Genomic DNA, 27,823 nt, shown 5'->3' with positions numbered 1-27,823 from the left:
GACAAGCAATGATATGTAACAGTAAATTGTAAATTAGCTTCAATTGATTTTTAAAATACCTCATGATTCAGTTAAATTGGCCATTAATGCATATGTTGAAGCTTAAATTACACACAAATAGGTAGCTGGAAGATCTCTTGTTCACACTAGGGGTCCTCACTTGCCGGGCACGAAGTTGGTGGCATAAGCCCAGGCATTGTTGTTAACAGGATCAGCGAGATGATCAGCAAGGTTCTCAATAGGGCCCTTTCCAGTAACAATGGCCTGCACAAAGAACCCAAACATTGAGAACATGGCAAGTCGGCCATTCTTAAGTTCTTTCACCTTAAGCTCTGCAAATGCCTCTGGGTCATCTGCAAGCCCCAAAGGGTCAAAGCTGCCTCCTGGGTACAGTGGGTCAGTGACCTCACCGAGTGGTCCTCCGGCAATGCGGTAACCCTCAACAGCACCCATGAGAACCACCTGAGTTGCCCATATTGCGAGAATGCTCTGTGCATGAACTAGGCTTGGGTTTCCAAGGTAGTCAAGGCCACCCTCACTGAAGATTTGAGCTCCAGCTTTGAACCACACTGCCTCACCAAACTTGACTCCATTTCTGGAGAGTAGCTCTGGGAAAACACAGCCCAAAGCCCCAAGCATTGCCCATCTTGAGTGAATAACCTCGAGTTCACGGTTCTTGGCAAAAGTTTCAGGGTCAGCTGAGAGCCCAGCGGTGTCCCAACCATAGTCACCAGGGAATTCGCCGGTTAGGTAAGATGGCGCCTCACCAGAGAATGGTCCGAGGTATTTGACACGATCAGGGCCGTACCAGGGGCTGCCTGATGATACAGCTGGCTTTCTGGCTGCCCTCCTCATAGAAACTCTACCATTGCCTTGGACAGTTGAGAACTCTGTCTGTGTGTTTAAAGGAATGGCCTTCCCGGTGAATGGGGATGAGAGAGCCATAGTTGCCATGTCTTATATCTTCGGGGAGAGAGAGAGAGGGTGGATACTTATGAAGCTAGTGAAATGTTTGATGATTGAGTATGCAGAATATGATGTTCTCTTTTATAAGGGATCCAGTGAGATCCACAATCCTATCCACAATCCATGTGTATCTTCACCCTTTTCCTGATTGGTTCTTGGGGTGATGGAAGTGATTAAAGCATCCGGCTCATCTTCCCGTCCAATCAATGAAGGATATCATGGATTATATTGAAATTATTTGGACTGTTTACTCAAAACACATATCACGTTACCCTCTGGTCCTTCATGTAAATTACGATTACACCAAACTTTATAAGCCATTTTTAATTTTTGGTTTCGCCTCATTTTGCTTTTACCTAAGTCCTCGTAGTCATAGGCGTAACAACCGTGCACACTGAGGTTAAATTTTACCGATTTCACTCTGACTCGCCACTCGCCCACTATTCCGAAGGCAACGAAACATTTGTTTTAAGCTTTAAGGTAAATGCTGATGAACTGGGGAATCAAAAGAGAGAGAGGCCTTATTTTAATGATGGAATTACATTCTGTTCAGAATGACATCAAGATGCATGAGAGCAGACACATGGCTCTTAATGCATCTCACACATTAATGTTTAGTCCGGCCGGATCTAAGAAGAGTTTTTTTTTTTTCCATGTCGCCCAATGCGATGAAGTTGACAAATTGTGTCCAAAGATATTGTACATTATAGGCCTGCTGATTTAAAAATTAAACAAAATAATTAACAAAGATTGAGGCCCGCAATCCCAAACGGCATGGGGGTGACTACAAAAAATAATGGACAAAAACGACAACACCCATGGAAGAAGCGGCCTTCTATACAGACCCATACATTTTTATCGGTGCACCGAATTATCCAGAACTTATTATACCCAAATTTTCAATATTTGAACACTCCATCGAATTTTTTGTTAATAATTCAAGTGCTTCATGGGAAAACTTTGTCATAAAATGTTTTTAGTTATTTTATACGTTGTTTTATAAAAGCGTATTTTGGAGAAACACCTAGTAGAAATCACTTTCAAGTAGGTTCGATGTTTTTCTAATAGCAGCACTTAAAAAATAATTATTATTATATTTTAAAAAAAACCCCTGTTTCATATAGAAGCAATCCCAAACGGGTAGTTGTGCTTTTTGTGAAATTAAACGTAGATGAATTAGTGAATCACATAAAGGGTTGTTGAGGTTTAGGAGTGGCAAATTTTAGTTAATAATAGTGGGGAACTTTATGGTGGCAGCTTTTTAGAGGTATTCGGGGCAATTTGACTCCTAAGCCGACGAAAGGTCATGGCAGCCTATTTGGGTTTTTGTAGGTGGCAAATCATATCTTGCTTCAATCTTGTTTTGTCTTGTTTTTCGTGAACGTATTTAGGCAGCAAATCTGTTAACTAAGATTATGGCTTCTGAGCCCAAGCTTATAAGCATGTGATGTGTAAGTGTTTTATAGGGTTTAATAAGGTGTTTAAGGTCCTATATTATTTGCTTGATGGATAAGAGTTGGGTGGTTGTTGGTGGGTTGGACAAGTCAAGTCACAAACGACGATATGAACTCCTCATCATCTTAGGCGGACAACAACTTCACCAACCCCCTTTGAGAAGAAAATAAAATGGAAAATTTGAAAGAAATCTCGTATTGTTTAAGAAGATTGTCCTTTTTCAATCATTTTTGTGTACACTAATCAAAGACTTGGGTGCATATAGAAGAAGCTTCTATGCAAGAACGTTGTTGACGATCTTTTTTCTTTGGAAAACAAGAATGATGACGACGAGGATCATCATCATGTAGAGCCGATTTGTGACTATTCTCAAATAAAAGTTAAAAACTTGGCTGTTGGGAAAAGGCTTTAGGGTTGTGGAATCTGGATGTAGTTTTATTATAATAGGCAAGTGACAAATCCATCTCACCAAGCAAGACAACGGGTACGTGCCGGTTACCCCAAGTTCCCAACCTTTTGGGAATTTAGCAGAAAATGATAGAATCCATCGTCTCAACTTTTTGGTTAGTTTTTGATGGGTGGGAAGTAGGAAGGAGGAAGGAGGAAGGAGGAAGGAGGAAGTGGGAAACGCACCTAGCTTAGCCCTAAATGAAACGCACCTAGCTTAGCCCTAAATAAATCCCAACTGCCCCTTTCTCACTTTTTGCTTAGTTGCTGCCTCGTCATCTAATCATCATCATCATCATCATCATCAACAGCAGCCATGGCTTCATCAACTCTCAAGTTCAATGGGTTGGGTTGGTTAAATTAAAATCCCCATAGTGCCCTCCCTCCTCCAAGAAAAAGAAAAAGAAAAAGAGAGGTAGTGCATTGGTCAATGACTCAATTGGGTTGGTGACCAAATACCAGCCTTCACCCTGATGAATTTAATTACCTTACTTGACACAACAATGAGTTTGATTTGTGACCGAAGACTTTTTTGGCAAACTCAGTTGTTAATGAGGATAAACCAAACCCACCTCAAAAAGCATGCATATCATATGCTCCTACAATGACCTTCTCGACTCGAATATATTCCGCCATCAATAATGATTATAATATAATATCCCCTAATATTAACAAGCGTTCATTCGGATTTATGCAAATTCTGAATGGCATATGGAATACTTTTTTTTAATTATTTTATGTCAAGATATGGAATCAGATTGATCAACAATACCCTTATTTTAGCTTGACAAAAACTTGTTCTCCAAGGATTGTTTAATTTATAAGGATTCTCACAAATAATTCGATTCTTTTTGTTTTGGTTAGAGGTTGAGGTAATCTCTGATTTTTTTTTAAGACGCTGTTTGAAACGAGGATGTGAGTTTACTCCCCTAGTTGTAACTTGTATTTATTTCGAGTAGATAAATAAATATATGGAGTATATATAGTTGTACATGTATAGAATTCAAAAAGAAGAAGAAAAAAAAAGGGAGGTGGGGTTTCTGTCATTTTTCACTTAACATTTCCTTATCAAGCAAACTTCAACTGATGATTTTTTTACCTCAATTTGCATTTCATTCATTCCCTTGCTTTGTGTTTTATTTCTGTCATTAGGTGCTTCTGCATTTCCCTTTCAAGAAATGAGGTCGTTGACAAGGACACTTGCTTTCACTGTCTTTAATAAGGCCAGGTTCCCAGCTCAGTTTTCTCCACTGTGTTGTCGGTTGTCGGTGGCCGTGTTAAGAAGACCAAAATGCCATTGCAACGGAAAAAATTAAATCGGTAATTAATTAAGCATATGAAAATGGAAGCTATTTTAATTTTAATATTATGATGATCATATCCTCTTAATTATATATATATATATATATATATATATTTTTTTTTTTTGATTTGATATGAGCGCTAATAAATTAATAATGAATAGTCGAAATGTATTATGCACCCAATCTTGTCCTTGTTCAACCTTCCTAAATCGTTATCCTTGAAAGTAGCCAAGCTAGTTAAGCCAAGCCAGTCAGCCGAGTACCGGTTAGGGTTGGTGAAACACCAGCTGTAGCCGGTAATACCTACGGCCCAAGTACTAGATATTCTCTCTCACCAAACTCCGGAATAATCTCATCCCTGGATTAGCTCACATCCAACGGCTGAAACTTTTTTGTGCTTTCAAGCTACCTCATTCGCAACCGTTAGATGGTTGATGACAATCCGAAACGGACGATCCCGGTAAACCGGTTTGGTGAGATTGATCTATAAATATAGCGGATAAGAGGACATTGAGGCTGCAAAGAGACTTTTGTAGTCGTTTAAGTTCCGTTTTCTCTGCGTTAGCGGTCTGGTTCGAAAAGCACAGCCTCCTTCTTCCCTCCAACTTCTTAAGAGTTTCAGATCTGCGCTTCAGAGGTACCATTTTCGCGCTCTTTCCTATTGAATTTTTGCTTTTCATGTCTTTGTGTTTTGTGGGTTCACCATAATGCATGCAGATCTGGTGGTTTATATGGTTTTGTTTTGGAAATATGAAAGATCTTACAGGCTTGCTGTGGTTTTTGTTATCATTTGCTCTCGGTTGCTTGTGACCGACAAGTCAAATTGAAGTCGTAGAATTTTATGTAGTAAATTTTGCAGATCTGGTGACCTCTTCATTTCATTTGCCTGTAATCTACAGATTTTGGGTTTTTGATTTTCATTGCGTTGCTTATTTAATGAGTACTATTATGTATTCTGAAGATTTGTTCGAGACTGGTGTCATTATCAGAACAACCCTGTTTAATGGTTGATATTTTTCCCAAACAAATCCCTTTTTCTTGAAGATGACCACGATGTGCTAGTTCACTTCATCTTTAGGATGTCAATCTGTTTCAGGGATGTAGATTCTATTCAGTCTTATGTCTGATCTGATGTTATTCTTTAGGGATGTGGTTGTTCTTTGTTTGTTCACTCTGTATTTGCTTTTCTGGGAATAATACTTTTGTAAAAGTATAATTGATATGTTTTCCACCAGTTCCATTCTCTTTTAGACATTTATTCTTTCACTTTGTTGGAGCTATTGACTTTTCTTTGTTGCATAAAGTATACTATGGTGGGTAGACTGCTTATCTTGATATTAAGATTTCTTGTTATGCTATTGTGATGTGTAGAGAATGGAGACTTTCCTATTCACATCTGAATCCGTGAACGAGGGTCACCCCGACAAGCTGTGCGACCAGATCTCTGATGCAGTGCTCGATGCCTGCCTTGCCCAGGACGCTGACAGCAAGGTTGCCTGCGAGACATGCACCAAAACCAACATGGTCATGGTATTTGGAGAGATCACCACCAAGGCCAATGTTGACTATGAGAAGATTGTTCGTGAAACTTGCCGCAACATTGGATTTATTTCTGATGATGTAGGTCTTGATGCCGATAACTGCAAGGTCCTGGTTAACATTGAGCAGCAGAGCCCGGATATTGCCCAGGGTGTCCATGGTCACTTCACCAAGAGACCTGAGGAGATTGGTGCTGGTGACCAGGGTCACATGTTTGGTTATGCCACCGATGAAACCCCTGAATTGATGCCCCTTAGCCATGTGCTCGCCACCAAGCTTGGTGCTCGCCTTACTGAGGTTAGGAAGAATGGTACCTGCCCCTGGTTGAGACCTGATGGCAAGACCCAAGTGACTGTTGAGTACTACAATGAAAATGGAGCTATGGTTCCAGTGCGTGTCCACACTGTCCTCATCTCCACCCAGCATGATGAGACTGTCACAAACGATGAGATTGCTGCTGACCTCAAGGAGCATGTTATTAAGCCTGTTGTCCCAGAGAAGTACCTTGATGAGAAGACAATCTTCCACCTTAACCCCTCAGGCCGCTTTGTGATTGGTGGCCCTCACGGTGATGCAGGTCTCACTGGACGCAAGATCATCATTGACACTTATGGCGGTTGGGGAGCCCATGGTGGTGGTGCTTTCTCCGGAAAGGACCCTACCAAGGTGGATAGGAGTGGTGCTTACATTGTCAGGCAGGCTGCCAAGAGCATTGTAGCAAATGGGCTTGCTCGCAGGGCCCTTGTGCAGGTCTCTTATGCCATTGGTGTGCCTGAGCCCTTGTCGGTCTTTGTCGAGACATACGGAACTGGAAAGATTCCAGACAAGGAGATCCTTAAAATCGTGAAGGAGACCTTCGACTTCAGGCCTGGAATGATCACCATTAACCTGGACCTCAAGAGGGGTGGCGGTGGAAGGTTCTTGAAGACGGCTGCCTATGGACACTTTGGAAGGGATGACCCCGACTTCACCTGGGAGGTTGTGAAGCCCCTCAAGTGGGAGAAGCCTCAGTCTTGAGCTTGAGATTGAACAAGTCAAGTCTTTGCTGTTGAAGGCTTTGCATTAATTGGCACTGGATGAATAATTCGTGTGTTTACTTGCTGCTGCAGCTCTACACTCTAAAACAAATTTCTAATGTTCTAATTTCATACTTTTGAAGGTCCTTTTTTCTATTATTTGTTTTTGGTTTATCTTATTTCATTTTTCTGTAATATGTTGTCTTCATCACCAGTGTCTCTACTCTATAATGAAAGAGAATTTTGTTCAAATTGATGGCACTCTTATTATATCATCCACCAGCAGGGCAGTTTGGAAAATTTTGGCATTTTAGCTATCCAATTCCGAACTAACTCAAAATTAAATTTCATGCTCATACATTATACATGGATGAAGCGGACTTGTAATATGAAGTTCACAGAAAGAAAATAAACGAGTTGTTGCTCTCTCTCTCTCTCTCTCTCTCTCTCTCTCTCTCTCTCGTTTCTTCTCTTTGAGCTTATAATTTGCACTTGTCGGCCATAACACCCACTTAGGATTCCCCCACATCACATTTACGTGTTTATGGGTTGGCTGGAGATTTAATTGGATGTTGGGATAAAACGGGGAATGATCCAAGTAGATCATTACAAGATTTTATTTTATTTTTACCATCATTCGAATGCGCGGTAATTATGTTGGGACTTCTATTTGACATTCATAATTATGTTGGAGTCGGGATATTTCTGAAAAAATAGGACAGAATCAGAATGTATCTTATCTAACAACTTTGAACATAAAATCAGGGTTACTTGTCAAATAATTATTTTCCGAGGTTAGATTTATTGTTTTTTATTTGACTTTTTTCCTTTTTTGTCAATCGATAAAAATATCATTAATAAAAAGGAAGATTCACTATTATACCCAATATGGGGGCCCAAATTATAAAAATACCCTATATAAAATGGACTTTAGAAACACACCCAAAGCCCATTTACAACATAACAAAAAAGCTTTTAACTTCTTATAAATTACAAAACTGCCATCAATTTCTTAAAACAAGCCCAAACCCCAAAATCTCATAAAAATACCCAAAGCACTCAATAGGACATCAAAGTAATTTAATAATCAATATTAAATTCAATAAGGCTAGCTATCATTTTTTGGATTTTTTTTGGGTTTGTTTATAGGAATTCAATTGTGTAGGATTTATTTATAATATTAGTGCTAGAAATGGGTATATAACTAAATATCTCTAATAAAAATCGAAAGACTCGATTACTATAGCACCGACCATTCTAGGCCATTAAAATTGAGCCGTGGTTAATAAGCTGAGCTGAGTAAAAATGAAGGGTTTTATTTAGTCCAAGTTGGGAGACCAGACCCACCATATACATACAAAAAGGTTGACCAGGAGGAGAGGAGTCTGTTTGGACTGGTAGATTAATAATTTAATATTATTACTGAAAATGCAAATTAGAGTTTAGACAAGAGTCAATAATCGTGAAAATAACAACTATAAAAAGATTTACAGCAGCAAACAAAGAAAGCAACCGATGATCCTCTCGTCTCACACTGCATACTCACAACCGCCAACAGCTGCCATACATCACATTAAGCAATTAATTATATATAATTAAGGAGAATGAGAAAGAAGAAGAAGAAGCCAAAATGAAAGATTAAAACGTACAGACATGGGTTCTGAAAAACGACTAAGCCAGTGCCATTAAAGTGGCAGTCCCAAGTCCCAAGGGTGCTTCCCAGTGGCCTTATAAAAGAGGTTCGTGGCAACTGAAGCATGCCTCTCATCCAATCTCTTTTAAAAATATTAAACTGCACCAACACCTTTTATTACCTGATCAGCTTGAGTAGCAAAGTTCCTTGACTCTGCAAGGTGAAAGGCAACCCAGAGTTAGAGGTGTACAAGTAATTCCTGCAAGTGCGTGCATAATGCATTGAGTGAGCAAAGCAGAGCAGATAATATTACTAATAAAAAGTAGTAATTAATTTAGAATTGTGCACCTGTGCAAGCAGCAAAGCAAAGAAGAAGAGCTAAGCCCATTGTGACTCTGAGCAATGCCAAAGACTCCATTTTATTTTATGTCTTTCACTCTCAAATATCAAGTCATACAGAAAGGAAGAGATGAGAAGAGGAGAGCTTAATGAATGAATGAGCAAGCATGTGAGGGGTGGTCAGGAGACTCAGGAGCTGCCTATGTTGTCATGAGGTTGAAGGGGGCCAACAAATTTGTCATAATGATATGTACAATTATGCATGCAGTGCAGGGAAATAGTGAAAAACAAGGATCTGGTGGAAAAGTGGGCAAATTTGAGTAGTCAAGGAATAAGGGACATGTGAATGCCTGCTAATTTGGTTTTGTTGCATGCAGTCCATTTGTCATGCATGCGTGATGGGCGCATTTTCTGATTTCCTGATTTCCAATGCTCATGCACTGCCCTTCTTGCATCTCTATACCACAATGTACAAGCATTATATCTGGTTAATTTCAATTTCTGGTGTGTAACTTTTATGCTAGAAGAACAGAAAAACACATAGAATTATACCATATGGTATGGCATGTTAAGATTGTATATCGATGAATCTATGGCTCACAATTAAGTGATCACGGACACTGTCCTTCAAATTAGTCGTCTACTATGACTGCACAACTTAGTAAGTATGAAGTTTTATCGCAATAAGCCTTGCCAATGTTGAAACAATTCACTTCTTCTGTTACATGTATTTTATTTTATGACAGTTAAGTAGCATCTTAAAGATCAACGAACAACAAGAAGGGTGAAGCCCAAAGAACAACCAAAGATACAATGCACAGCCCAATGTGTAGGAAAGGCAAAAGGTTACTCCACATTACAATTTACAACCCAAAGAACAATACAAGAGAACGAAGGTTCAACAACCTTAAAATCATGTATGGTACCAAAATTTGTATACAACTGAAAATTACATTGATTTACAATGAATACATAGCATTCTTTTTGTACGAATATATTAAAATTTTAAAAGACTCGTAATTCAAGTGATTTCAATTAAGTATATACAATGACCAGCAAGGAATAATAACCAGTAACAACATGTACCAAAGCTTCGAAAGGAAAATAAGAGTCATCAAGCCATGTGTGCAGAAAGCGCTTCCATAATCCAAAAAACTAGTATAATTTACACTTAAACCCGTTCCCACGCCACGGAGGAATATCAAATATATCGGCGTTTCCACAATAAATCAAATCCACGAAGAGAAAAAGAGCGAAAGTTGTGACGAATTGACATCCCCTTATGAGAATTAACCATTTACGGGGAGACAAATTCTATCACGTGATGCGATGCAGCCTAGCTGTGCGCCCCAAAGATCTTGAACGAATCAACATCGACCACGTCAGTATGGGTTGCGCTCGAACGCGCCACTCTTCCATGGGGAAGCGGAGCGAAGTAGTCAAAGGGTCACATTCTCAGTCTGTCTTCTTCTGTAGCTGAGTCAAGTCTGGCCAACACCCAAAAAAAAATATTTAAAAAAAGAAAAATCCCAAAATATTAAAACGCGATCAAAATGTCACCTTCCCTAAATACATACATAATTGTGAAATTTGTAATACAATTTACAATCGCTTTTTCGGTATCCTTATCCTGCGCACTCCCCTTCCTTCCCCGCCTATCCTGCGCTGCGCTTCCCTCGCCGGATTTGGAGCTCAGATCTCTCCCTCCCTCAGACACCCACTGACTGACACACCCACCCAATACTCTTGTAATTACTTTACAAGCATCCACTTAGCTTTTCCCTCTCTTTCAGGTACGCTCTCTCTCTCTCTCTCTCTCTCTCTCTCTATCTCTGCCGATCTGTGTCTTTCTTGATTCCACTTTTTTATTTTTGTTTTGGTTGATCTCCATGTTTGATCACATACTAGATAGATAGATAGATAGGGTTTTAAATAAAATAATGGAAATGGGTTCTCAAGGTCAGCGACTATGAATTGTTCAGTCCTTGGTATTACTTTTTAGTAACTGGATTGTTAATTCCTCGATTTTGCATTTCTACAATCCACCTTGCCATTTGCTCTCCTCGTTTCGTTTGCATTTTATGCTTTGCTGGTTTTAATTTTCAATCTCTTCATATCAATCATAGTAGCAGTTTTTATTTAATTCACTCAAAAGGATCTTTTTCTTTTTGTGGTTGTGTGTGTGTGTGTGTGTAAAGAATCATGAGCTGCTTCGGCTGTTGTGAAGATGATGATATGCATAAAGCGACCGACCATGGAGGTCCATACATGGTCAAAAACCCAGCAGGTAATCTACTGTGCTATGCTATAGTCGAGTCGACCTGTTGTTGTGTTGCATGATTGCATCTAGGTTGATATATTTCAACTAACTATTATTTGATAGTTTCTTTTTTCCTTCAAATTTTGTTTCTTTTGCTTCATTTCTTCATTTCTTCTTGTGTCTGTTTGTTTTTGTCACCGATTTCATCAATTTAACTGAGTCGAATTTCATCACACAGGAAGTGAGGGAAGCCATCACGCCTCAGGAACTGCACCTAGGGGTGCTCAAGCTGTAAAGGTCCAGCCTATTGAAGTTCCTACTATACCAATAGATGAACTAAAGGAAATTACCGATGGCTTTGGGACAAGTGCTTTGATTGGAGAGGGTTCATATGGAAGAGTATACTATGGCGTACTCAAAAGTGGGCAGCATGCAGCAATCAAGAAGTTAGATGCCAGCAAACAACCTGATGACGAATTTCTGGCGCAGGTTTAGACGAGAATCTGTTCATTGTTATTGTTATTGCCATATTCAAACGAATATATTAAAATTCATTCCTAACTTGATGAATAACTGATCCAGGTTTCTATGGTATCAAGGCTGAAACATGACAATTTTGTTCAATTGCTTGGTTATTGTGTTGATGGGAGTTCCCGTGTTCTTGCCTATGAGTTTGCATCTAATGGATCTCTTCATGATATTCTACATGGTATGTGAGAGTAAGATCAAGGTGAAAGCTTAATGATAGGATTGAGATTGATGTTTCTTGCTGCACAATCTTGTTTGATGCATTGTTTATGTGTGGAAATTAACTATGTTGTTTTGCATTGTCTAAACTTCATTCTCGTTAAAACTGTTTCTTGCAGTTAGACTGTACTAATTGAGATGAGAGCTGTTGTCTTTGCTGTTTCTGGAAAATATAGTGTTCAACCTGATTATTTTTCTAATGCAGGAAGGAAAGGTGTTAAAGGAGCACAACCTGGTCCAGTTTTGTCATGGGCACAGCGTGTTAAAATTGCCGTGGGTGCTGCAAAAGGGCTCGAGTATCTGCACGAAAAGGCTGATCCCCACATCATTCATCGCGACATCAAGTCTAGCAATGTGCTAATATTTGATGACGATGTTGCTAAGATTGCAGACTTTGATTTGTCCAATCAAGCTCCTGATAATGCAGCACGTCTTCACTCCACTCGTGTGCTAGGAACTTTTGGTTATCATGCCCCTGAGTAAGCTTTTAATTGGTTCTTCAACGATTGCATTTAGCAACTATGTTGTGCATTTGCTCTATTATAAACCTGAAATGAAACAATGCTGTTTTTTGATTGTTGAGAATCCTTTGGTGAAGAAATTAAAACTTGTAATTTTACAATGACCTACCCCAATTCTAAAGGCGGTGTAATCAGTGTTTCATATTTCTTTGGGAAGATTTAGATTTTTCTTCGTTTCTTTGTTTCCCAATAATCAACCCGAGCATCAGTTTTTTATTCCTACTTAAAAAAGTTTTTACCAGAGTGCATGTCTTCAGCACTAATATATTCAGTAATTTTGTTTGTGGCTGTAGATATGCAATGACTGGACAGTTGAATGCCAAGAGTGATGTTTATAGTTTTGGTGTTGTTCTGCTTGAACTTTTGACTGGAAGAAAACCCGTTGATCATACATTACCAAGGGGACAGCAGAGTCTAGTAACATGGGTACTATATCTGTGCTCTTTATTGTATATTCATAGCACCTGCTATCTGTTTTTCGATTTGTAGACATGAGAATATGTTTCTTGTTAATCAAGCTGATTTTTAAAGTTTTGGGATGTGCTAGGCTACACCAAAACTCAGTGAAGACAAAGTTAGGCAGTGCATTGATTCAAGACTAGGAGGAGAATACCCACCAAAGGCGGTTGCAAAGGTATTCACTGGATCATAATACATTCATATATGTTGTATGTACGCATATCTACCTACATGCATACACACACAAACATGTAATTAATGGTAATTTCTTTTTCTATTTGAACAAGTGTGAGGTGCTAAACTGGCATCTCTGTTATTTTTTTCCCATGCATTTGTATATAGACAGCATACCTCATTATACCTACAATTGAAGACTGATGGTGCGATCAAACATCTAAAACTGAAATGCTTTTGTGTCTTGATTATAGATGGCTGCAGTTGCTGCCTTGTGTGTGCAATATGAAGCTGATTTCCGCCCAAACATGAGCATTGTTGTGAAAGCTCTCCAACCCCTGTTAAACGCTCGGCAGCATGGACCCACAGGGGAAGTACCAAACTTGTGAAAATCTCTCTCTCTCTCTCTCTCTCTCTCTCTCTCCCTCTCTCTCTGAAGATGTGTCATGTGTGCATGTATGAGTAATTCAGCATGCAAATTGTAACAAGGGGATTGTTTTGAGGGTGGTGGTATATTGTTTGCATCGTGTTCTAAATGCTTCATTTTCATTTTCGAATAGGAATGTACTATATTGCTTCATTATTTGCGGTGTATTTGGTTTGTTCATAATGCAAGGGGCATTTTCTCCTAGTGACTGGACTGTTATTCTTTGGATGCTTTTGCTTAATCAGGGTCTAATATTATTGAGAATTCAATTATTTCGGTTACATAAAAATTATTGACAAATTAGTGTTTGGTCAATAATTCAAAGCTTGATACTTTGACTAGATACAATTCATGGGTCCTGTGCAAGAATTAGAATACACGTGGCCAGAAACTCAACATGTTATGACGTGCTACAACAACCAAGTAAACACAAAATAAAATGAACAAAAATTGGTAACAGAGTGATTCGATGGGTTGCTGCAAAACTCGTCGAGTTTGTTGTGAGGTGCAGTCGGGGAGTTTGCAAATGATAACGAGTAAACAAGTTCCTTCTCTACTTGGTTGACATCTGTACATTTACTTACTTAACTCCCTATCTAACACTGTTAACTTAAATAAACATATTGTTGTTTGAAAATGAATAAAAAAATTAACCAAGAACCAAAAATCCAACAGCCTCCCAAACTCCCCCGATAACGGTATAACCACCCAACAACGTTGGATATGCTCCGTTACTTACTAATTTTGATTGCATCACCATTCAATTTGATGCCTGTAGCTAGTTTGGATATGGGTTTTTGTCATTAGTTTTCTAGCAGAACGTGAAAGATGGTTTGTTCTTGAATACAACACGGTAATTAATACTTGTCCTTACAATAATGGATTTTTTAATATGTCAATAATTTATTCTTCAGCGTTGTAAAACTTGAGTTTAAGTTGGATTCTTACTTCTTTGGTGAGGGAGAGAGGGCGAGACTCAGAGAGAGAAATGAGGCAATCGATCCTTGGCCGATGATGAGGAGTAGGTTGGGTTGGGTGTATGGGACTTTGGTTGCTGCGGCTATGGTGGTGGCTGTTAGTTTTTTGGTTGTTACGGCTATGAAAGAAAAAAAAAATTTATTAAAAACACAAAAAGAAATATACATATCACATTGCTACTGAGAGGAATATAGAAACTCTTACTTTCATAGTAAAAAAGAACCTTTTTCTAATAACAGTCATTCTATAAAGATGTCTTTATCTTAGTGTTCAAGGAATACAAAGTTGCGTGGTGGAGCATACTCGTTTTTCCTAGCTGCCATTCTATTTGTTTCTCCGCTTATTAGCTGATTAGATGAGACATACGTTTGACGATGTGTACCACTCCAATGGGCTTGCAGTTGGTGGTTCGGTGCACCTCAAAACCCATTCACTTATCAGTAACGCTGTTTTTTCTTTTTCGTTTTCTTTGTAATGCTATCTATCTACACTTTAATAATTGATATTTCTCCGTGATGTGGGCGCATCAGTCGGTATAGACATTCCGCGGATTGAATTGAAACAAAATGCTTTTATCTTTTGTGGATACTATTTGCTTCTTTTTCGGTGAAGGTAAAGAGATACTCTTAATTTATGAAAAAGAAAAATTTCTGTACACATATTACATTGTTGTTAACAAGAATATATAAATTCTTACTTACATGGTAATAAAGGAAGTATTTTCCTTTTATGTGGGTTGCTAAAATACGTTTGAACTTATTATTTAGAAGTTGAATAAATCAACAATTGATATGGAAAAAAGAACATCGGACTTTGAGTCAACGACACAAGTAAATAGTTTTATTCCTTTAATCCTAATTTAGTTTTAGAAAAGAAAGAGAGTATTATTCTCTTATTTATTGCTAGTGCCCTACTGACTTGCCTAGTGGTTAAGCAATCTCTAACCCCATATTTAAAGCTCAATTATTGGTGTTAATTATTTATTTATTTATATAAATGGTAATAAAAGGTTGGCAATTGGGCAAATAGGGTTTGGGCTTGACGAGACGACAGTCATTGACCCGAAAAAGAAGAAAAAGTATAGTCTTGATCCAAACACAAAATCCACGTTAGAATTTGGGTCAAGCTGCCACCCCCCAACCACTCTCAATATTGAGGCTGTCCTTGCTGGAAAAAAACCTCCCCTTCATGACTTCAAAAACAATACTGAAAAGACAAAAATATTACCCCGAAACACAAGAGAGGGGTAAAATAGGAACACGGATTATGCCCGTCCCATGAGTGGCGGTGTTAGTAAAAACATGGAACCTATTAATTAGGCAAGTAGGTAAGTAAGAAACAAGTAAAAAGAAAGGAATAAAGAAAGACGGAGCAACGGCTGCAGTCCAAACACTCCAACCCAAAAATCTCTATAGGTATAGGGAGATACTACTTGAGAAGAAGAGATCAATCTCAAGAAGAGAGGAACCCAATCCAATCCATCAATCAAAACCAGGGGATTTTGATTTTGATTTTGATTTTGATTTTGAATTTTGAATTTTGGTGTTTTGAAGTGTTTTCAAGAATCGATCATCTTCGTCGTCGTTCATAACTGAGCAGTGACCAGTCAGATCTCTAGTATTTGGAGAGCGCCAATGCGTGGGGATGTGAGCGGAAGCAGCATGGCGGCGTCGACGTCGATGGGTAAGGCGGAGACGCAGTACGAGAAGGCGAAGACGTCAGTGTGGTGGGACATAGAGAACTGCCAGGTCCCCAAGGTCTGCGACACCCACGCCATCGCCCAGAACATTAGTTCTGCTCTCGTCAAGATGAATTACTGTGGGCCCGTCTCCATCTCCGCCTACGGCGACACCAATCGCATCCCTGCTTCTGTTCAGCACGCGCTCTCCAGCACCGGCATCGCCCTCAACCACGTCCCCGCTGGTAAAAATAATTAATTTTATTGTTTTTTGTTTATTTTTATTATTCTTTGTATTTTTGTGTTTGATCTTCACCGGGCCCTAAATTGGAACCCTAGTAAACAGATTCCCCTACTGTTTTTTGTTTTTCTTTTGCTTGGCCTGCGTATGTTTTTTAATTTTGCGATTAGTTAATATCAAGGGTTGATTTTCTTGTCTTTAATTTTTTAATTCAAATAATTATATGATGAGTCAAGTTGAGTCTATTGAACTCTAATTTGATGGTATGATTTTTTTTTTTTTTTTTAAAAGGTTACTTTGATATTGATTTTAGTTAATCTTGACAACTGTTACTTAAAAGTAGCAAGTGAATCAATATGATGCTATTTTTGGGTAATTCATAAATTGATTCAGCAACTTCTTGTTTTGTTCAACATGTTTTCCATCCTAGATTGATGATATATCGCCTTATTTTCATTCTTCTTTTTCTTTTTCTTCTGTTGTGATAATTGATGCTTGTAATTCATTCTCTGTTTTCTTTGTCCCCTCAAACTCTCTATATTCTTTTCTTTCCCTATCATTATGATCTTCACTGACAGCTCATGGTCTGAAACAGGTGTGAAAGATGCAAGTGACAAGAAGATTCTAGTTGATATGCTGTTCTGGGCAGTAGATAACCCTGCTCCAGCCAACTACCTGCTTATTTCTGGAGACAGGGATTTCTCCAATGCTCTACACCAGTTGCGCATGAGAAGATATAATATCCTTCTGGCACAACCACAAAAAGCTTCCGCACCCCTCATAGCTGCAGCAAAGAGTGTGTGGCTTTGGACGAGCCTCTCAGCTGGAGGGCCCCCACTTTCAAGTGGGGAGTCATCTCAGCTTGCGAATGGTAACCATTCTTATAACCCTGAAATGCCACAGTACCCTTTGCCTGAAGCGTTCCAGATAAACCCGCCTCCAGTTTATTATGAACAGCCTCCTATGGGAAATCAAAAGCCTTCTACAAATGGAAGGGTTGGTGATAGTAAAAATAAAGGGAAATCAAATCGGAAAAACCCAAATCAACCCAACATATCAAGAGCCTCGAGTGTGCCAGTTGGGAACCAAGATGACAAGAATAATGATTACCCTTACCAATCAGAACATACACATGCAAAGCAGTTTAAGAAAGCTCCGCACGAATTCTTTGGTGTTAGTGAGAATCTAGTCTCCACTAATAGGTCTACTCCCAATTTCTTCCCTGGAAATTCTGATCCTTCAGGCGGTAATGGCAATAATTTTCTAGGTCAGCAAAACCAATATCCTCCTCCGAGGCTCAACAACTTCCACGTGCAACCTAATGTTGGACTGGATAATATGTTCCCTCCTAATTCTCAAAGTCATGGTTTTCGACCTATTCCTCCCAGACCTGATGGCCTCAGATTTTCTTCAGCCCCACCTACGAATATGCCCGATATGAGTAAGCTAAATGTCTCCGAGTACAGCAATTATGCTCAAAATTCGCAAAGGTTCCCTCATCGAAATGGAGACGAGTTTAGTAGACCCAGGTCTAGCGAGTCACTAAATTCAGCTAGCCCATATGCATCTCATAAGGTCCATAATTCGCAGAGTGGCCAGGGGTTTCATCATGATTCTATGAACAACAGGTATCCTTGGGGTTCTGATTATCTGTCCTCTCAATCCTCCCCTGCAGTTGCAAACAACATTCCTAGTAATGGCATTTGGGGAACTCAAGGCTGCACACCATCTGAATACGTTCAAGGCCTTATTGGCGTTATTTTACTAGCCCTAAACACCTTGAAAGTTGAAAAAATTATGCCTACTGAAGCAAACATTACCGAGTGCATTCGTTATGGTGATCTGAAACACCGCAATACCGATGTAAGGAAGGCCTTGGATTACGCAATAGAGCAACATATGGTAGTGAAGCAGAGCCTTGGTGCACTTCAGTTGTATGTTGGTAAAAATGAGCAATTATGGAAGTGTGTGAACCCTATAGGTGGTAATCTTAATCATTACCCTAAAGCCACATGGGATCAGATACAGAACTTTTTGAGTTCCTCAGATGGACGATCAGCAATAATGGCTTCTCAATGCAGGTAAGTGTTAATGATAGATTCTTAGTCAGATGCTTATGGTTCCTGGAATGCCGAGTTTTGACCATGGTTTTCTTCTCTGCAGATATGAAGCAGCTATGATTTTGAGAAAAGCGTGCTCAGAAGGGCTTGCTTTGGGCAATGTACTTCAGATCTTGAATATGATAGTCAGCATGAAGAAATGGATCACTCATCATCCGTCAGGATGGCAACCGATTTCTATTACCCTCGAAGAGACTAAAGCGGAAATGGGTGCCGAACCTGGTACTTGATTTAGTCAACAACTCCCTAAATAGAGATAAAGTGGCTCTAAGACGGTAAAATAAGGGTTTAAATAATATTATCAGTTTATTGAGACCTTGATCAACTGTGTTTACTTCTGAAACAAAATACAGTTATTAGAGTATCTGAAGAACTAAGGGGGGTGGAAACCTTTACATTTTGAACCAAGTAAGTAGGACTAGGTGTCTTTTCCTCGTCTTTTTTTTATTCTTTTTTTCCCCCTTTTTCTTTCATACTCTATGGGGTACTCAATGAACTTCCAAAGATTGGGTAAAAATGCTGCTAATGGAAGATGCGTATTAAACAATTAGAAGCTACCTAATTTACGAAGTTGATTGTACCTGCATTATTGTGAGGCTTTTTGTCCGTTACAAAATCAATGGATCGTTCTGCCCAAAGCCATGCTTCTAAGTAAGGAAGAATGTCAGGAATGGAATCAGGAAGTGGTAGTATCATGTTTTATCATATGAATGTGTGGGCAAGATTACGTAGGTTCTGGACAAGTTTCAGCATGTTCTACCTGGATCAGGGCTTACTTGATTATATCTTGCAGACTATTATTCAACTGCCATGCAGATGAGCTCTATTGATGACTAGTACATAATCAGGTATCTGAGATATAGTTGTTCGAGTTCTATGTTGGTTAATTGATGAGAAAGTTTGCAGACGAAAAAGCTTGAAGCAACTTCATAGACATTGAAGCCGCATTTTGACGTATATCCATTTAAGAAGGTATCCTGATGGGACTGCATTTGTGGTTCAGGAGGCTGCCAAGGTAAAGCTATCCTAGAAGCCTTTAAGCATGCATGCGATTTCTGGAACCTGGTGTGGCTATATACATGCTTGGATGTTGCAAGTAAATTTAGGTTGAGTTTTATGTATCGTATTTGACACTGTTTGTTTTTTAAATATTCTTGGAGAAGAAAGATGTGTAATTGCTTGCCTTCGTTTTATTCATCCTTTTATATTTGTTGTCTGCAACTCAAGCTTCGTTAGTGGATTCCTGGCTTGGTCCTGGAACTCAACTAGGAAGCGTGCTGAATAAACTTATGTATTCTATTCTCAACTATGTAATTTGCAAAATTCTATGTAGTTTTTTGAATTCCAAAGCTCCTTGGTTTTCCTGATTTCCGCCAATTCAGGTTACTTGCAGATTTGTGGTAGCGATGTTTTTTGGTCTGTTCAAGGTGGGGAAGAACGGGTTCGACCCCTGCAGCGTGGGTATGCGGTGGATTGACCAGTCCAGTTCTCTTGCAAATTATAATTTCACACATAATAACTAACTCATCAAAATGAAAGTAGAAATGGGGTTGCTTCCAAAGTTATGGACCGAATATATTCCTTTCCTTTTCACTATTTATTTACGTATCTATCAAATTAAGGAGGTCGTAATGTTGGCATATTTGGTCAACCAACCTCGCGTCGTGTCACGGACTTTCTGTGACCATTCATTCGGGCAAGCTATCTGGCGGGCCCCTCCGATTCCTTAACTTGGTTTTACATACTAGTAACTGGATCATACTTGAAAACAATATTGACCAACTGATTATTCATTTTTACTCTCTCAGTTATTTTTTCATCTTTTCGTCGTTAAATAATAATAAAAATTCTTTTTCCAAAGCAAAATAGGTTTTGACCCCCCTAAATTAATGTGAATGTCATTTCTTATGCCACCGGCCACATTGTCAATATCATTTCTTACGGCACGCATTTGGCACCAGAAATGACAACTACTATGTTTGACACACAACAAACACAACAAACAAACTGGTGCAATGCATTGGTGATTGGTGATAGTTTAGAGAGAAGACATGCCAAACAATAGGAATAGCATTAGTCCTAGTACATTAATTGCCTTGTGTTGTGTTGGAAATTGGAATTGCCCTAAGCCAGCATATCTATCCCCGCGACTGCCACCCAAAAGCCGGTCAACCGTGCAAACTTAACCTCCATTCAGTTGCATGCACACCTAATTTGGGTAAATCGTTGCACTATATTACCCATGCACACCCTACCTCGTTTCTCCGTAGACAGAAAAAGAAAGAAATTTTTTTTAATTAGGATTATTCCCTCCTCTCATCTCCTCTCTCCATAGTTTTCTCTCCGATCCGCCGCATCATGTTTTAGTTCCCGAGCTATCGCTGTAGGGAATAAGCGGTTCGGAGGGACATCGAAAGGTAAAGAAAAAGGAAACAAAAAAAGAGGTAGAGCATGGCTCTTAATAAGAAAGTAGTTGTATCAGGGATTTCTCTGATACTTGTAGTGGGCGCGGTCATCGGAGCCGTGGTGGCGATCGTCCACTACAATAAGAAACCTAAAGGCGAGTCCCTAACAGCGCAGCAGAAGATGGTGACCCAAATCTGTAACTACACCGACTTTCAACCGGAATGCCAGAGGAGCCTCGGCCCCGTCGCACAAAACAACAGTGCCGACTACAAGGACTACGTCAAGGCCGCGCTGCTGTCCATCTCCGAGGAGGCCAAGAAGGCCTTGAACATGTCCGAGTCGCTCTTGGTGGAGGCCCGAAACGGCACCAGCTCCAAGAAGTCGCTCGAGGAGTGCAAGGAGATGTTGAAGGAAGCCGTGGCGGAGCTGCAGGCCGTGTTCTCGTATGTGGGCGATGCAGACTTGCACACCATGGAGGACCGCGTAATGGAGCTCAAGGTTTGGATTGGAAGCGTCATCAGTTACTCCACCACGTGCCTTGACATCATTGGAGACGACGACAACAAGATTTTTGAGGCGTTGAAAGATCCCATAGGCAACGCCTCCGCCATCACCGACAACGCTCTGGCTATCGTGGGTGAGATCGGCAGCATCCTCGGACTGTTCGGAATGAAGATAAACGACAAGGCCTTGAGAAATCTCGGCACTCAACGCCGACTTTTGGAAGACGAGCTTAGCAGCGACGGGAGGTCCCCGAGCTGGTTCTCAGCCTCCGACCGCAAGCTGATGGCGTTGCAAGACAACGGAAAACTGAGGCCTCACGCAGTCGTGGCCAAGGACGGAAGCGGGAAGTACAGCAGCATTAACGCGGCGCTTAAAGCGTACCCGTACGGACAACAAGGTCGGTACATTATCTACGTGAAGGCGGGAGTGTACCGGGAGTATGTTACGGTGGACAAGAAAATGACCAACGTATACATGTACGGCGATGGGCCCAGGGCCACCCTGGTCACCGGACAAAAGAGCGAAGCAGGAACAGGAGACAAAATCTCCACCAGCGGTACATTCCAAGTGTTTGGGGCCGGCTTCATTGGGAGGTCCATGGGGTTCAGCAACACGGCGGGTCCCGAGGGAAGACCCGCCGTTGCTCTGCGTACAGTTGGTGACCAAATCGCCTTCTTCAACTGCAGGATCAGCGGGTACCAAGACACCCTGTACATGCAGGCGGGACGGCAGTTCTTCCGCAACTGCGTCATCTCAGGACACGTGGACTACATCTTCGGGGACGCTCGGGCATTCATTCAGAACTCGTTGATCATTGTGAGGAAGTCGTCGATCCCGGAGCAGAACCAAGTGTTCATCACAGCTCCCGGCAGGCAGTACTCTCACGAAATCGGTGCGATCATCATCCATAACTCGAGGATCGTGCCGGAGCAGAAGCTGCTGCCGACGAGGTTCCAAGTGAGGACATACTTGGGGAGGCCGTGGAAGCCGTACGCCAGGGTTGTGTTCATGGAGAGTACTTTGGCAGACTTCATCAGGCCCGAAGGTTACAGCGCTTGGGACGGGAAGGCCGGGAACACGGAGCACGCCTTCTTCGGAGAGTACAAGAACCGCGGGCCAGGCGCCAATCTTGCCAAGAGAGCCAAGTGGAGCGGTGGCTTCTACGGTGAAATGGACAGGGCTACCGCGGAGAAGTTCACAGCTGGGCCAGCGCTGTTGGCTGATCGCTGGTTGAAGTTGGCTAACATTCCTTACATCCCAAGCTTCATCCATGCTGACTCCTAATCAAAAAAAGGGTCTTTTATTAATTAGCTAATTAATTAATGGGATGGGCTAATTGAGTCTAGAGAGAGAAGAAGAGATCGAGTACGCGCATATACATATACATAGGCATATATCTATGTAGCGCTAGCTCTCTTCATATATGTGTATGTGTACGTGTATGTGTATGTGTATGTGTATGTGTATGTATGTATATATCGATCTTAATTAAATTAATTTATTGACGTACATCTTGCATTGCTTATGTCTTCCTCCATGGCCACCATTGAGATCTAATTCCCAGATAAATTAAAAAACTCTCTTCCCATCCTTCATCAGGCCAACAAACAAGCATAATCCAACTCCTCCAAGGCTCATCATCAACGTCATATCATCACTGCCTCGAAATTCATCAAATGATTCAAGGTGAAAGCTTGAACAACATGTTCAATGGAATTGATCAAGAGCAGCAAGGCTTTTGGCTATGTATATGTTCCCAGCAGCACCATTTTCATTAATTGAATCAACCCCCCCCGCAGATTATTCTCAAGCAATTATCTCTATATGAAAACATAAAAGGAGACATAAAACAGAACAGAAACAGAGCAGCGACAAAAAATACAGCTAACTCTATGAAAACATAGCCCAACTACTAAGAAGACACTTAGTTCCTAAAGTTGATGATCCTCCATTAAGTTCTCAGTTTAGGCGCATCAGCATTGTGTTGTATATCTCGATAAAGTTATTATCACCAAATTGTGTTGAACAGTGAACTCACTGCCAAATCTAAGAGAGAGGGTGAGACAAGAAAATTATTCTCTCCTTATTTGTTAAATATGTATCGAAAAAATTTCTCACATTATTTCTGAGGCTGTGAGTGAGGGAAGTGGAAACCTGTCAAAGTGGCAAGAGGGGACTTGGCATTTTCCCTTTACCTTTTTTTTTTTTTTTTTTTGCTGCTGATGACATTATTCTATTTGGTGAAGCTAGTTTGAAGCAAGCCTTAGATAAATTCTGTGATGTTTCTGGGTAAGATGATTAGCTTTGAAAAATCTTGCATCTGTTGCTCCCTCAGTACTAATTCAAGCCTTGCTTCGGAGATGAAGTTCTTTAACTCATAATTTGGGAAGAAACCTCGGTGTTCCCTTGGTGCATTCCAGAAGTCTCAGAGCAAGGTGGAAGCTTGGAAGGCTGGCAGTCACTCTCATACATGTCACATCATCCAAAACCATCTTTTGCATCCAAGCATGGTTTGCACTAGTTTGTCAAAGTGCTCATGCATAGTTAGTATTAATAAGAGCCGAAGCCATGTCTTCATCATTTAATTGGACTTCCATGTACTTCAACTCAGTAAGTATCTTGTTGAACTCATTGATGTGACCCTCTTTCCATCATGAACTTCCAAAATCTCTTCTCGAGACTTAAACGATTAGTGAGAGATTTCTGTTGGTAAAGCTTCTTCGCCGTTATACCCTTCGTGGTAGTCTCGCATCTTGAACAGTATGCCTAAATTCTCTCGTGGCACACAACCGGATGGTAGAGCATGCCATCTCATCGAGTTCAACCCAATCTTCATTCTTCATACCATTAGATTGCAAACTCAAGTTTGAGTTTATAAGTTTCAGGTCGTGTTTGAGTTTTGTATATCAGTTTCAAATGATATGACATCACAACAACATGCTTAAAAAAAACACACGAACGTTGCGAATCACTCTATGTAGTTGTAAATAGGCTAACAAAACCTCCTCAGCAAGTTTATGTGGAGTGTTATTAGAGTCAATGGTTTGTTTGGACAAAGCACACTGACCCCCGGTTCCTGGAACACCTTATAATATAGTTGTTGGTTGTTGGTTTATTAAGACAAAACTTTGTGTTTTCTCGTTTTGTCTTGATATAGATGTACATATTATGCTTATTGGTTAAAGAATTCGATAAGTGATTTGTGTGATTTGCGTGGGACTTGTTGGGGAGAAGATTAATAGTGTACAATTACATAAGTTTTTGCAAGGAATAGTCAAAGTCAGGGACAAAGAGAACTTGTTAATGCTCACTCTGGATTGTTCTGGGGACAAGGATATCCAATTAGAGTGGGGTTTAGTTTTTGTTAATCCTTGATTCCTGGCAATTTAAGTTGAAAGAAATAAAGATTGCAAACTGAGCTTTCACAACTTGGTATGATAAGTCACCCCCTTGTCATTCATTATCTTCTCTCCCTCATCCAAGACAGGGCTTGCCCCACACAAACAAGTGCTTTTCCTTACTATGTTATCTCTTAACCTAAACAAACATAAAGATAATAATCTCATCATTAGTTGTCTATTTTTCTAAACAGATCAACTCTAAGAGCCTTTTGAGTTGAAATGTGGACTTCCTTCCACATCATTTCTATATTTCTCCAATCTCTACAATCTAGTTTTTTCTTTTCTTCCCCCAATTGAATTATGTAAGTTTATATAATATACAAGGCCATGAGCAAACTCAAAAGATATGGTGCAAATGCAAATCATCTGGGTCCAGAATTGTCTGGACTGAAAGGGACGGGTTAACATATTCAATCAGGAAATTTGATTGATAAATAAAGAAACCTTCCTCCCTCCCACCACATTTCATTAGAGTTTTTGATTAATCTCTCTTTACCTGCTTAGTTTTTGGGTATTTTCACCCACTAAAAAGTCATTGAAAGTGACCCATTTCTGGATTGTGAATGCATGGACATGTGGAAAGATGAGGCCTTCCTTCATCCCAACCACACAAGTCTCTATCTTTTATTGCAAGGTAGAAAGAAACGTAGGCAATTGAAATAATATTTCAATTGGCTGTTCAGGAGATGGATCAAAGTTTTTTTCATTATTGGTTCATAAAAAATCTAAGACTGAGTAATAAAATTATATGTAATGACTGCAGGGTCTAACACTAATTGGAATCCAATGCTAGAACTGGGAACCCAAAACAAAGAAAAAAAATATATTGAGATTCTTGGTCTTGCAAGATATGGTCAGTGAAGTATTACTTTTTGTCAGTTTTTGATCATTGGTTTTCCAGTTTTGGTCCAAACAGATTAAAAACTTGTGTTGTTATTATGTGTCAAGAGTTCATGTATATATATATATAATAGAATATAATACCTATTTTTTTATATTTCATTGGATCATGGTTTAGATCTGAGTTAAGGAGGGACAATATTCCCTGACACAAAGCCCCTCCTATAAAACAGACTTGGAATTTTACAAAGGTTTGTTGCCCACACCACATAACTGACACAACCACAAGAACAGGTGGTCAAGAGAAAGTGAGACAAACAAGGTATCAGAAAAGAATCTTACCCCATTTGTTGGGTTTGGTGATCCTTGTTTTCCGCAAATTGATCAAAAGAGTGTGATCTGGTTCTTTCTTCTCTTCTCTGTTCTGCTGCTCTGCTGACATGGACATCGTGGACATGAATGTTTTTCCTAAGTTGTTGTGTGGATGGAGTTGGGAGGAGAACAAGTTGTTTGAGCTGGCTTTGGCTGCGGTTGATGAGGAAGACCCACAGCGCTGGGAAGTAGTTGCAGCCCTGCTTGGAGGCAAAAAAAGCGCAGAGGATGTACAGAAACATTATGTGATCCTTTTGGAGGATTTGCAGGTTATAGAATCTGGCAAATTGGATCACAAACTGGGACAGCCGCAGAATTATGTTCAAGTGGTGGATCATTGCACTCAATCCGTTTGCTGGACTGACGAAAATAACAAGTATGTGAATGAAATTCAACAGCTTTTGAAAGTCATTGATTGCTTTGCCTTTACCTTTTGCCTTTGTTGCATTCTTTTCTTCGTTTATTGTTCATATTGACCTCCTGATTAATGATTATGTATTTAGATACCTTGAGCTCAATTTGTTTCTTGAAATCTTGTGGCTTTATAAGTCTTAATCAGATACCTTGTTTATCCAGTTCCATGGGATATTTGAGTTTTTCTGACTTTTGGAAAAATGTTTTGTGACAGTTTGCTGGTTCGGTTGGGCTTAAATTAAAGTTGCTGGTCATTGCAAGTGTAATTACCGCAGTTTCAAAGATCTGTCGGCTGCTTGTAAATACCACATTTCTCTTCTTGTAATTCAGAAGTTAGTGAAATTCAAGCCAGATGGATTGACCCTCCCAAACTCTAAATACTGCACTCTTTCTGACTCATGTCATATAATGTATAAGCCCTCACTCAGTTTCTAATTTGCATCTTCAGAATTTTTTTAGAATTTTATACCGGAGACCTCCTTCGCCTTTAATGAGATTTAACACACAAAACAAAGATTTAAGGAACATTACATGACAATTCTTACTTACAATCTGCTCTTGTTCACATACATAGACTTCCTTTCAGAGACAACATTGTACAATCAATCAATGAAAAGAAGAACACAGCCAGATCCAGATCCAGATGGGTTGTATGCACTGGAACATGAGTAGAAGAAACCATATTGATTTGATTGAGACAGGAAACAGAGGAACTTATTTTATTCAAAAACCACAGTTGTGCTTTGTCTTTTGGCATTGTTACACTGCAAAGCCCATATTTAACCTCCATATAACCTTAACATGAGGTAGAAATGAAAGAATAAAGAAATTAAGGGTGTGGGATGAGTAAATTAAGAGTAGGAGAAAAGGAAGATTGTGGACGGAAGCCAGGGAAGAGGCAGTGCATGAGTGGAGCCACAACAGCTCTATTTTTCTGTTGGGAACTCCATCCATGCTCTACCTGTTCCCTGTCTAATCAGTCTCTTTCCCATTTTCTCCACCCCCTATATTATTATTTATATGTAATTAATAGGATGATTTACCTCTTGTTGGCTTTTGCACACACCTCATCCATCAGCTCCTCTAATTTCAATTGTCACCAGCCACCCACCAGTCTGCAACTTGTAGATACATTAATTTGTCCCTTCCCTAACCCTTGCTGTGTATTTATTTCTACAACAAAGGCCATTTTAAATCGTACACACATGTACTACCCAAATCTGATATTCCATTGACCAAGATGACAATGCATGTACTACCTCTTCTTCTGTGTACTAAATAACTGGAGAGAGAGAGAGAGAGAGAGAGAGAGAGAGAGAGAGCTTTAAAAAGGATGAAGAAGAATGTACAAGATACAGATGAGAAGATGTACTACACTCTTCTTGTTGCTGTAGTACTTACCCACAACCTCCTCATCAATAATGGATTGTGTTGATTATTATTACCAGAAAGGAAAACAATTATTATTATAAAAAAAAATATTCATTGGAACAAATTAATTTCTTCGAGTTCTCTTGGGGCTTTTTTTTTTTTTTTTTCTTCTTGTTATGGGAACTAACTCATTTACAAATTAAATTAAATT

General features: G+C 39.7%; 6 protein-coding genes across 6 annotated transcripts; 5 read left to right on the top strand and 1 right to left on the bottom strand.

The window, feature by feature from the left end:
* Nucleotides 1-14: 14 nt before the first annotated feature.
* On the bottom strand, nucleotides 15-27,551 carry LOC117620913 (chlorophyll a-b binding protein of LHCII type 1-like). The gene is made up of 2 exons (XM_034351165.1): nucleotides 27,536-27,551; nucleotides 15-983 (listed from the first exon to the last, which is right to left on the bottom strand). The coding sequence occupies exon 2, from the start codon at nucleotides 952-954 to the stop codon at nucleotides 157-159; it is 798 nt and encodes a 265-aa protein (XP_034207056.1). The 5' UTR covers nucleotides 955-983; nucleotides 27,536-27,551; the 3' UTR covers nucleotides 15-156.
* On the top strand, nucleotides 4,629-6,981 carry LOC117620911 (S-adenosylmethionine synthase 1). Its single transcript, XM_034351163.1, has 2 exons — nucleotides 4,629-4,809; nucleotides 5,544-6,981. Exon 2 carries the CDS (start codon nucleotides 5,547-5,549, stop codon nucleotides 6,726-6,728), a length of 1,182 nt encoding a protein of 393 aa, XP_034207054.1. The 5' UTR covers nucleotides 4,629-4,809; nucleotides 5,544-5,546; the 3' UTR covers nucleotides 6,729-6,981.
* On the top strand, nucleotides 10,264-13,506 carry LOC117620912 (pto-interacting protein 1). The gene is made up of 8 exons (XM_034351164.1): nucleotides 10,264-10,492; nucleotides 10,898-10,986; nucleotides 11,198-11,448; nucleotides 11,542-11,668; nucleotides 11,912-12,185; nucleotides 12,521-12,653; nucleotides 12,775-12,861; nucleotides 13,115-13,506. Exons 2-8 carry the CDS (start codon nucleotides 10,902-10,904, stop codon nucleotides 13,247-13,249), a joined length of 1,092 nt encoding a protein of 363 aa, XP_034207055.1. The 5' UTR covers nucleotides 10,264-10,492; nucleotides 10,898-10,901; the 3' UTR covers nucleotides 13,250-13,506.
* On the top strand, nucleotides 15,608-19,653 carry LOC117620910. Its single transcript, XM_034351161.1, has 3 exons — nucleotides 15,608-16,188; nucleotides 16,780-18,265; nucleotides 18,348-19,653. The coding sequence occupies exons 1-3, from the start codon at nucleotides 15,900-15,902 to the stop codon at nucleotides 18,532-18,534; spliced, it is 1,962 nt and encodes a 653-aa protein (XP_034207052.1). The 5' UTR covers nucleotides 15,608-15,899; the 3' UTR covers nucleotides 18,535-19,653.
* Nucleotides 20,756-22,498, top strand: LOC117620840 (pectinesterase-like). The gene has a single exon (XM_034351083.1). It carries the CDS (start codon nucleotides 20,756-20,758, stop codon nucleotides 22,496-22,498), a length of 1,743 nt encoding a protein of 580 aa, XP_034206974.1.
* On the top strand, nucleotides 25,626-26,668 carry LOC117620914 (protein RADIALIS-like 3). Its single transcript, XM_034351166.1, has 2 exons — nucleotides 25,626-26,203; nucleotides 26,456-26,668. The coding sequence occupies exons 1-2, from the start codon at nucleotides 25,896-25,898 to the stop codon at nucleotides 26,481-26,483; spliced, it is 336 nt and encodes a 111-aa protein (XP_034207057.1). The 5' UTR covers nucleotides 25,626-25,895; the 3' UTR covers nucleotides 26,484-26,668.
* Nucleotides 27,552-27,823: the final 272 nt, after the last annotated feature.

This window comes from Prunus dulcis, chromosome 3 (genome assembly GCF_902201215.1).
Source record: "Prunus dulcis chromosome 3, ALMONDv2, whole genome shotgun sequence".
NCBI classification, from domain to species: domain Eukaryota; kingdom Viridiplantae; phylum Streptophyta; class Magnoliopsida; order Rosales; family Rosaceae; genus Prunus; species Prunus dulcis.
Note: the sequence above shows the minus strand (reverse complement) of the source record. Positions and strands in the feature narration are given on the sequence as shown.